The sequence below is a fragment of the Epargyreus clarus genome, unplaced genomic scaffold (assembly GCF_041222505.1).
Source record: "Epargyreus clarus isolate Ecla_fem2 unplaced genomic scaffold, WU_Ecla_fem_2.2 ptg000004l, whole genome shotgun sequence".
In the NCBI taxonomy this organism is placed as follows: domain Eukaryota; kingdom Metazoa; phylum Arthropoda; class Insecta; order Lepidoptera; family Hesperiidae; genus Epargyreus; species Epargyreus clarus.
This window is the reverse complement of record NW_027332212.1, coordinates 4742365-4753766: the sequence shown is the minus strand read 5'-3', so window position 1 is coordinate 4753766 and position 11402 is coordinate 4742365. Positions and strand designations below refer to the sequence as shown.

The following is an 11402-nucleotide window of genomic DNA, read 5'->3' as shown; positions in this document are numbered from 1 at the left end:
AGGTGTATTCGTCGAAATTGGAATGACTTAATTTGGGTAATTGGGCAAGGCAACAATGGTATATGGCTTAGTTAAATATTTAGTAAGTAGGAATTAAGCAGAATATTTTATCCAGACTTAAATTTAGTAAGTAAATGAAGTACTTTTTCAACAAGGTATTCAAAATTATTTACCAAAGTGATGAATGACCAATCAATTCAGATGACACGAGAAATTTAATATTTCAGAGATTTTTATAACATCAGAATGAAGGTATGTATTATATTTTTAATATATTATATTTTTAAGGTCGCTTTGAATGAAGTTTCAGTCAGATTTGCCTATTTGTCATTTTATCCAAGGGTAAAGCATTTAAATATGCTTTTTACTTCAAACCACAATAATGTTGATGGGGCTAAGCTGCCCTTTCCTGTGGTTAAGGGACAGCAAGGGACAAAATTAAATACATTTCCCTAGTCCCTTCAAAGTAATATTTTGAATAGTAATTTTATAAAGAGAGCTTTGAATTATGTTCAGGTGATAATCATTTTTGTGCCTCATTTTTGTAAAATTATTTTTAGGAGATTAATTTTATTTATTGGGCCAATTTTAGAAATATTTAGCCTCATTTTAATAATTGTGCCAGTAAAAAAATCTAGACGTGAGAAATCTCCAAACTAAACAAAACAATTTTCCTGGTATACCTTTTATAAATTCCTAAGTTATGGATCAAGATAAAAGTTCATAAAAAATAATATAAAACATAATTAGTGATAATAATACTTTAACAACGAATAATAAAATGATACAAAACAAATAAAGGTATAAACACACACATTAAACAAAAGGTTATCGAATAAAAATGTTTTTAATTCCATATTTATTTATTTATTATCACATAAAATAAAGCAATAAAACATTACAGAAACTGCAATTCGTTTTAAAGCTTTGTTATTCTTGAACCCAATAATACTTAATGTAAATAATACACACATTTATTACTTTATGTTTCACATTTGCATTTTAGCTGCAATTTGCAATTCAGGTGTCAATCTTTCGACGTTGTATTTATCCATTATCCATTTCTGGGCGCTGGAAGTGGTGCACTTATCCAAAATAACCTTATACTTTTGGTGGAATCTGGCTGCTTGAAGGCAGTTTTGGGTCTTCATATGTCGTATGTTTTCAGTCTGAAAAATATATTGTTACGTAAAATATAAAATTGTTTTATTGAAATATTATAGATACACCCAACATCTCACAGGTTGGAGTCGCGTCATAGCGTCTCGTTTTGTCAATATAATGTAAGAAATAGTAAATAATAAATCTCCCCGAAATGTAGAAGCTTTTTAGTAATTAGTAAAATTGTCACCCATGCAACTCCCAACCAAGATCACTTACCTACACAAGTCAATTTGATTCTTTAAAAAAACAATTATTTAGTTATTATAGTCCACTACAATTGCATCCTTGTAGAGACAATAATTTTGAATATAATATAAGCCAACCGCATGATAGGAGGGGACTGGGGTCGTAAATAATGGACGAAGTCTAGCTCGCAAGCCGGACTGCAGGAAATTTGATTAAAGCGCCATCTTCCTTACAAACCACGGGAGTACAACGGAAATAAACTACTTTGTACACTTCTGAAATAAGTTTAGATGTAAACGCGAGAACTCTTCCTGATTTGAGAGCTACACGTGTTTTATCTTTTAGCAGCGCTGTGCAATACTGTGCATTTACTGGATTAAGTTTATTTTAAAAGCAATATTAAGGATGTGGATCATATACATTGCATGGTTTAGCGAGAAATAGCATTGGCACATCTATTTCTATTGTAAAATAATCTTTGCATTTCGCTGGAATGGTATGAATGCCCACTGGAAGAGGGCATCATCCTAATGAGTTGGTAGGGACCTGTTTCAATTATAACGAATTAAAAAAAAAACAGGTGTATGTCTGTTCTATATAGAGTTATAGATATCTCTTATCATCCCAAATAGTTACGGGTAGGAGTCCCATTCAAAACTGGTTGCAACTTCCATAAGTACTTCAATGCCGTTAGACAGCACTCGTGAAAACTATATGAGAAAATTACGACTGCTTTTTATTTAACTTTAATTACCCTATTTACAATAGCACTATTCTGCTACAAATAGGTAATGCAGCATATACAAAAGGAAATAAAAAAATCCTATAAAATACGTATTATAATTCGTAAATGTAAACTAAACTTACCTACATAATAAAGGGCAAGACTAACCAAACACCGAGCTGAAGGAAATTTGATTAAGGCGACCGCCATTACGGAGACCGCAAGAGCGTAACGGAAATATACTCTAGATCCCAAATATCAAGTACATTCGTTACATACATTGTTGTTGGGGAAGCTTACTGTTGTTATCTTGGGATGTTTTATTTTCTGTGCAGTATTTCAAAAAGGTGGCGGAATATATTGTTCGAGATTGGACTGGACTATTTTTTTTTATTGCCAACATTATGGAGACAGCGATGTCATAACGGTAACTTTGGGTAATATTTATCAGATTATGTACCATTAGGTATTATGTACCATGAATATTAAATCATATTATCCAAAGTTACTTACATGATTGTGATTGACGCTTTGTTATATTTTCAAAATTTATTTTAATGCAATATTCTTATTTTCGCTTGGTTTTAAAATTTTCGTGAAATGAAGGTGATAGAACTTCTCATAGAGATAAATTTAAGATTTTTCTATTCCATTGTCTGAATAATGCAAAGAGAGAGCAGATGTCTAGTGTGACTTAATTGTATTACAGTGTGGTCATGTAAAAGGTGTAGTAAGGTAAAGAATCAACATATTCCTGCGAAAGCAACGTATGAAGCATTACCGACTACAGTGAGAAATTCCATACAATTAGACGTTAACTACAAATGTTCCTGATCGCTAGTAACTTACCATCATTGTTATATCAGCATCATAAAAAATCAAGCGATTTAGAACATTTTACTTAATGATATTCAGACTATAAATAAGCTTACCTTATTATCATAAAGCCAGATTTGCGAAGCGACGCGTCCTCGGCAGAAAAAGAGCATTACGGTGTTTAAGATGAAATCCAAACACATATCATCGCGTCGTATTTCTCCATCCTTTGTGTACACCCAGTACTGGAAAACGCGATAAATTAAAGTATTTTGCATAAGAATGTCGTACGACACGCCGAGGTCGTATCGGATATCGTTAAGTCGATCGGTGGATTGTGTGAAATTTTTAGATGTATTTTTTGCAAACATATTCAAATAATAATACTCGTAGTGTAATTATTAAATTAACTAAACTGTTTGCTAAAATGTCATACACAATTTGTGGTTTTTATTGTTTATATACTTAAAAAATAAAGCTAAAAATATATACAAATTATTTCTAATTTACAATATATATAATGTAAAAAAAAGAAAATCAAAGATTTCTACTTTCTAACTGAATTTATGTGAAAATAATTATGAATTGCTATAGCGGCGAAGAAAAACGTCGCAAAGAAATCTACGTCTACTCCCGAAAGATTTTTAAAGAAAGAAAAAGCTCTCAAAGTGTGAGGTCTACCAATTTATATTTGGCCAGCGCGGTGGAATATGGTCTAAACCCATAAATTCCAGGGTCAACAGGGACACCTTCTATGTGTTTGATTTTTTTAAGAACACAGACAGACGTAGATCACTCTTTTAGTAATCTGTTAGCTGCGTACTCATTTGCTTCTTCATCTACATATCAATAAATATACACAATATTTTTTTAGTACAAACTTGATTTCCTCCTTGAAAATGGCATGGCATCAACTTCACGTTCTCCTGTAAGTTCATTCCAAGTAAGGACGCATCAAGACACATGGTGTAAACTCCAGTGTTATAAATCTGAAAGTACAAAATGCTCTATGGACATCACGGTAATTTCTGAGAATCGTGCAGTGCTAATGTTAAGGTATTAGAACCTTAAGTTCCCTGCTTTATTCTGGTTTAAAGGATCTCTATTTAAAGGTATCTATCTATCTGCAGGAGACATTACAACTCAGACATCAACATTAGCAACCGATCTGTAGCCGTGTATATTTTCGATAGGATTTCTGTACTATTTAGACGGTAAATAGATAGTAGATATCCGATGGATGTCCCTGTAGTTCCGGGACTAGAATAGGGCTACGGTATCCCCTGCCTGTCGTGAGAGGCAACTAAAAGGGGGTTTCCGGGATAGTGATAGTCCACATAACTCCATGTTGCTCCCACGACATAGGTTACCTTTTTAAGGTTTCCCCCTCATATAGATATCCCATGGAGGAGCCAGTGCTCACTTACCACCAGTTGGACCACAACCTAGCTTACTACTTCAACTTAGTACCTATACACAATAGCATTCCTTATAATAAGCCACGACTTCTCATACAGTGATAGGCATTCGTATCACGCTTACGCCAATCATCGAATAGTTTCAAGCAGTTCAAGCATGTTCCTTTGACAATAACGTTCTTTTATGAGAAGTAATAAAGTCATTACCGACGAATTGGCTCAAATTGGTGCTTTTATCGGCGAATATTTCTTCGTAAAAAATAACAGGCACTTTGTGAGAAGAAATGTGAAACGCGAGGGTGTGGATGGATTGTGACAAATCTTTATTAGTACACGAGAATCACATTCGAATCATTGATGGGGGATCGAAGCAGTGTGAAAGTGTAAAATCTAGTTAAGAGTATATTACTTATTGACCTACTTAAGAAAATATTGTTTACTAAAGATTGTTTGAAAAGTTCTAGTAAGCAGAAATTGTTCAATCTTTGGTAGCCAAAAATTGGATATTATGTATGTTCTTCTTCAATAATAAAAATATATGTAAATATTTCGAATGCTACTAGCGTCATAGTCATATCCTTGTCTACGTATATATTTCTACCACATACATAAAATGTTTATGAAATACGTCTGTATTGGAATATGAGACATTTAACCATAAAAATCAAAGAGTTTGACTTTTGGGGATCTCATATTTGATATCTACATTCTATAACTTACCTGACCACTGGCCACATAATTATCTGGTATCTGCATTTCAGGATAAACATTCTGTAGATACCATTTAAAAGATTTACAATTTAATGTCTTACGAAGCTCTTTCTGTTTCGTTACATTTCCGTATTCGCCTTTTATGTCGCCTATTCTTTCATAGTAATATTTCGCGTAGTCATCTAGCCATACCTAAAACATAGTGTCAAAAATATGCTAAAAAGACATGAGTTTCAGACATAGACATGTAACATGATAATAATGAGTAAAACAAAGATGTTTAACATATTTAATTTAAACAACGAATAACAAAATTTAAAGACCAACACTTCATTGCTTAAACATTGATACGAGTAGTTGTAAGCAAAGTTGCAAATTATGTAGTATCAATATTTAAAATGTCATATTTATTAATGTACATAGATTTCCATAATTTTAATTTTCCATCATTTAAGCTCTAAATAACACATACAAGCTTATATTCCAAAACAATTTTACCTCTGCGAGTCTTACAAAATTATTCCTCACGGATCCTTTCCGCCCCTCATAAGGAAACCGTTTTCGAAACACGTGCCCCACATGCGAGCACGGCACGATTTCCAATGTGCCTCCACACATCCAAACTTTGAACGACAGCTCCAAATTCTCCGCGCCCCATATTTCAAATCCTTCATCATAATAACCGAGCATTTTGAAAAATTCCTTGTTGATCGCGTACAAGCCTCCAGAAATTGTCGGGGTTTTTAAAGGAGCGACGACATTCTTCCTTTTTGCTTGAATCTCTCTTGGAATTGCTCTCCAAGTGAACCTCAAATCCCAGTTGAAACCTCCAATGCGTAAGTCATTCAAATCTTGGGGTATATATTCAAACGTATTATCATGAATATGATCTACTACAGGACTTACAACAGTCGTATTGTCTCGAGCTATGCGTTCTAATAAAGGTTCAAGCCAACCTAGAATATTCACATGGAAAAAGAAAACATTATGATTATAAATTCATCATCATTTTGTTTTATGAGAAGCTAAATGATAATGAGAAGACGACTACGATTCAAATTAAAATTTAAAAGATTTTGCATGCATTTTTTTTAATAACACATATTTCATTGTACTAACTTGTATATGTCCTTCCATTTCATTAGTAGCTTTCTAAAACTTATTTAATAATACTCTAGAGTTAATATGTGATAACATTACTCCAAAATTATAAGTTTTACCTTCGGTACATTCGCAATGGCTATCTAAAAATATTACAACAGGTGAGACAGCATGTTTCGCGCCCAATATCCTTGCACGAATCAGTCCTGCTCGACGTTGCCCTCTTAATAGTAGTAAGTTTGGTATCGTCCTTGCAAAATCATCTAAAGGAGCTTTTAGATGATCTGTTATGGATAAATTATGTATCAATTATAACATTAAGTAGGTATGTATATTTAACATTTTCTGGAGCTAATATAAGAAAATAACACTAGTAACAGAACTTAGAATCTTTGACAACATAACCTATGTTTCATTGTATTTGGACTGGTCACTTAAAGTCTATTACTATCAAGGAACTATGAACTTACAACTAGAAAACCTCACTACAGTACCCGTGAATGAGGTATCAATAATATTACAATAGTCATGATTGATTAAGGAATACTTACTCATAGTAGAATAATCATCGATTAGTATTATTTCGTTCAAAAGATGTGGCGGTGATCTACTAATCACTGATTGAATAGTTCGAAGGAGAGTCGACCACGCCTCATTGTAGAAACATATCACTACAGAAGCTTGTGGTAAATCTTTTGGAAATTTGGTTTTGCACCTTAAAACAAAATTCATAGTATATATATACACTTATGTAGATGATTTAATAGGATTTCTTTCTTCCATGAATTTTAAATATCACGTAAATTGCTCTTACCTGGATTATACCTTAAGTTTTGGCCTAATAAAAACAATGTTACATAAAAGTTTTTAATAATATACCATACCTTTTATCACGAACATCTGGCAGAGTGCGATTCATCGGAATCAAGTCGCTGACAAACTGATTAAGTGCATGGTCTTCCCAGCCCTTCTTTATCAGAAGTTTCACTGTACCTCTCACTTTCTCTTCTATTACCACTGGCTTGCCTTCCATACCTAAAATGAGTGCATTAAGGTTGAATGGCATTGATGATTATTTTTTGTAATAAGTTGATTACGTGTAGTCTACTTTTAATCATTATCGTCATCATTATTTTGATAATCTTCCATTGCCTCTAAATGATCACGAATATTATCAGAATAAACAAGACTACAGTACACTATGATGACTATAATTATGTGGATCGGTAAATTTTACAGAAGAAGAAACGTTTTAGGTATTTTTTGGCATATAACTTTTCTTGCGATGTTTTCCTTTATCGTTTCTTCATGTGATAATTCATTTCTCTCTCTCTGATATTTGATTAATTTTTTCTTTAGTGTTTCACATTTCGACGTCGCTTGCTAAAATATTCGTCAAATATTATATTGAACTCACTGATCACGTAACAATTTTTTTTTATATAACCTATAATAAAATTGGTACTATCTCTTATAACTATAGCTTTTATTCCAAGACTCAGTTTTAAATTTCAAAAGACATTTTATAGTGACATTTAGAATATTTTCAAGAAGTTTTATATGAGTGCGGAAATGACGTAGATTGTGTCTAACGACGTCGTTTGGGTGACGATATGCCTGAATTCATATTTCTGTAAGTGTTCGTAATATACGTTTCTACTTCAGTTTTATTAAAACAAGATTTTCATGACAATCGGTAATATTTTCCTTACGATGTAATCATCGTCAGTAATCAAGTTATTATTGTCCCACTACTGGGCACCAACTCTCCTTTCAGAATAAAAAGTGCTCTGGCAGTAGTCTACCGTGTTAATCCAATGTGCATTCATAAATTTTGCACACCTTAAAGAAAGTGATGACTAAAGACCTTGTAGAATATTGTAGACAAATCTGTGTCCAATTTTTTATTTGTCTATTCTGCAAAGAGATTTATATTAAAATTAATACAAGATTTAATCTTACCTGGTGGAAAATCAAAGCCTTTTACTGCATTCAGTTTGTCCTTAACTGATAAATGTTCACTTATTGGATCCATTTCCTGCCACACTGTTAAATATAAAATAAAAAGTCATTACAAAGTATAAAGTAAAAATACTTAGTTTAAATGAAATGACAAAGTTTAAGAAATTAATAAGTTCAAGGTGGTAGAACCCCTTGTGATTCAACTTAACAGGCACAGTTGCCACACATACTTTTGCCTAATAACAGCAGTCTTAAGTGCTGCTGTCTTCTGATTCGAAGGGTGCGATAAGGGAGGCATACTTTTCCAAGGCGTTCTAACTTAATCTTCCTAGGTAGCAAAGTACCATCAGGTGGACTACATACATCTTTGTTATCGCATTATTATAAACAAAAACATAACTAACCTGCAAACGGACTAGTCGTATTATCGTAATCAGCACTATGTTTCATTTTGAACTTCTTCCAAGCTCTATCATAAATTTGGTTGTCACTCAACTCCAAACGACTCTTGTAATCCCTCAAAATACTAAGAATAGATGCCCCCCAAAACACGAACAGGAGGAACAGTATTTTGTAAAGCCTTTTATGCGTCATTTCGAATGAGAACATTAATGTATTTGAGAAAAGTTGTATGCAACTTCCTTATAACTTTAAAACGTAGTGCATTCTTTGTTCGACAGTCACTGAAATACTGAATGAGTTTCGCTGCAACCGTATTCAGATTTCCATTTATTTATTCCGTGCCTCAGACCAAAAAGATAGACTTGTGTTATACAATTGACGCATACGAAATTCTGCCCATTGGCGTAGATGCACGAACTAAGCAAACATTGTATTGACAAGTCATGTCGCTTGTCAATTATATAAATTTTATACTATATCATTTCCTTAAAAATACTGTCTTGCGCATTAAAAAGGAAAATCTAATTTGACTTCAAATTATGTTCAGACTCCTAACATCGATGTAATTTTCCATGGCTCTCAAAGAAACTAACATAAGTTGTGCTTCGATGCAGAAAGGCGTAGTCTCTCCATTTTTGGTTTGAAATCCGTAACATAACATTACAGTGCAGAGATATGTCTGTATGTGAAGTATATTTGACGAATAGTCTGAATAGAACATTCCGAAATGTACTATATGTGCATACGGGAGTAGAACCTGTATGGTTGGTACCTACATACTGGTCTTCAAACTTACTTCAACTAAAATACTTATAAGATTACATATAAATATAGATATTTAAGGAAACCAAAATAGATTTGAGTCTTCAATATAGGTACTTGGAAGACATTTTTCGTGCCACATAACTTGGATCTAAAATATATTTAAAGGTGGTAGAGCCCTCTATAGTTCGACTCCGGCGGCACCACTGTCACACTTATTTCTACTTACCATCAACAGTGTTAAGCGCTGCTGTGTTCTGGTTGTAAGGGAGACATACTTTCCCGAGGCACTCCAGATTAGTCCTTAGAGGTAGCGTCACATCTGTGTCCGACCTTAGGTAGGAAACTAATCTTATCTGGGGTTGATTACAGCTGTCCATGGGTGGCAGTAGCCACTTACCATCAGGTAGACTGAATGCTCCTCTACTACTCCTAAAGTATAAAAATACTTTAAAAAACTAAACAAAAATTAAATTAAAGGAAAATTCATTATATCTTATTCTTTATCTTCAATGTTAAATACATTGAAGATAAAGTCATGAGCTTAATTCTTGTTAAGCTCATCTTAATAAAAGCTCACGGTTATTATTATCATTGTGCGGACTCCAAATTGCAGGATTTTAATGCATAAGCTTTTCATTTTCGTTAAATTATGAATAGAATTTTCAGAATGAATGCAAGCTAATTAGTAAATTATAAGGTACTGCTATACTTCGCTATACTTTTTATTACTTATTGAATGAAGGATATCATGTATACAAAAAGAACAGACAGTTGAAGGTGGTAGAACCCTTTGTGATTTGCCTCCGACGGCACCACCGCCATACCTATTTCTAACTAATAACAGCAGTGTTAAGTACTGCCGTGTTCTGCTTCGAAATGTGTGGTAAAGGAGACGTAGTTCTCCGAGGCGTTCCAGCTTAGTCTTCAGGGATAGCGGCGCACCTGTGGCCTACCTCAGGTAGGAATCTAATCCTATTTGGGGTTGATTACAAATGTCCATGGGCGACAGTCGCTACTTATTATCAGGTGTTCTGCGTGTTCGTCTGGTACTCCTATCTATACCAATATTATAAAAAGGAAAACTTTGTTTATTTGTTTGATTGTAATGAATAGGCTCAAAAACTACTGGACCGATTTTAAAAATGCTTTCACCATTCGAAAGCTACATTATCCACGAGTAACATAGGCTATATTTTATGTAAAATATATTTGATAAATAGATTTTGAGGCGGTACAAAGTTTGCTAGGTCTACTAGTATTATATAATAAAAATAAATCAAACATTAAAAATATGTCAAGTATACACCCAACAATAAATTGTTGTTTAATATCTTTAAAGCAAACAACAAAAAAAAAAGCATGCGTTTCAACCGTAGCTTTATGCGTCGCTTTGTAATTATGATTCTAAAGGAGAGCATAATATAATTATTTCTTTCGTCTGCATCACTCAGCTTTTGATGACGACTGACGTTTATGTAAAGGGATTTTAAATATTTCTATCTATTAGTATCGAGACTTCCAAACGACCTGAGTACCTTTTAGTTTTGAAGGTGGCAGAACCCTTTGTGGTTCTACTCCGGCGGCACCACCGCCACACCTATTTCTGCCTAATTACAGCAGTTTTAGGCGCCGCTCTGTTCCGTTTTGAAGGGTGTCGTAAGGGAGACAGACTTTTCCGAGGCGTTCTAGCTTAGCCCTCAAGGGTAGCGGCGCATCAGTGGCCGACCTCAGGTAGGAATATCTAATCCTATCTGGAGTTGATTACAGATGTCCATGGGCGGCAGTAGCCACTTACCATCAGGTGGACTGCATGCTCGTCTGCTGTCCCCTATATTATAACAAGTAATTAATTTAAAAATCAAAAACCCGACTGCACCAAAAAGGCTGAAGTAGAATTTCCAAAAGCAGTGAAATACGTATTTCATTATTTTTATCCAGAAAGCCAATACAAAGTTTCATAGTAGGTGTCTGCTTCAAAAACAAAAGATGTTCAAACGATATCCTATTTTATTTATCCTAGTGCTCATTTACGCTATATAAAGAACCTATGTGTAAAATTCCAGCACGCTTAAGTTCAGCGGTTTCCATTTGCGTTGATCTCTGGCACAGCAACTCACTCATTTAGTCAGACAGTCATCTCGATGTGTATATAT

The 11402-nt window shown here is 33.8% G+C and overlaps 1 protein-coding gene across 1 annotated transcript; it reads right to left on the bottom strand.

Annotated features, from left to right (window-relative positions):
- Positions 1-958: 958 nt before the first annotated feature.
- Positions 959-8764, bottom strand: LOC140757017 (putative polypeptide N-acetylgalactosaminyltransferase 9). Its single transcript, XM_073092574.1, has 10 exons — positions 8487-8764; positions 8083-8166; positions 7005-7155; positions 6672-6835; positions 6240-6404; positions 5518-5975; positions 5029-5211; positions 3772-3879; positions 3007-3135; positions 959-1169 (listed from the first exon to the last, which is right to left on the bottom strand). Exons 1-10 carry the CDS (start codon positions 8689-8691, stop codon positions 990-992), a joined length of 1827 nt encoding a protein of 608 aa, XP_072948675.1. The 5' UTR covers positions 8692-8764; the 3' UTR covers positions 959-989.
- Positions 8765-11402: the final 2638 nt, after the last annotated feature.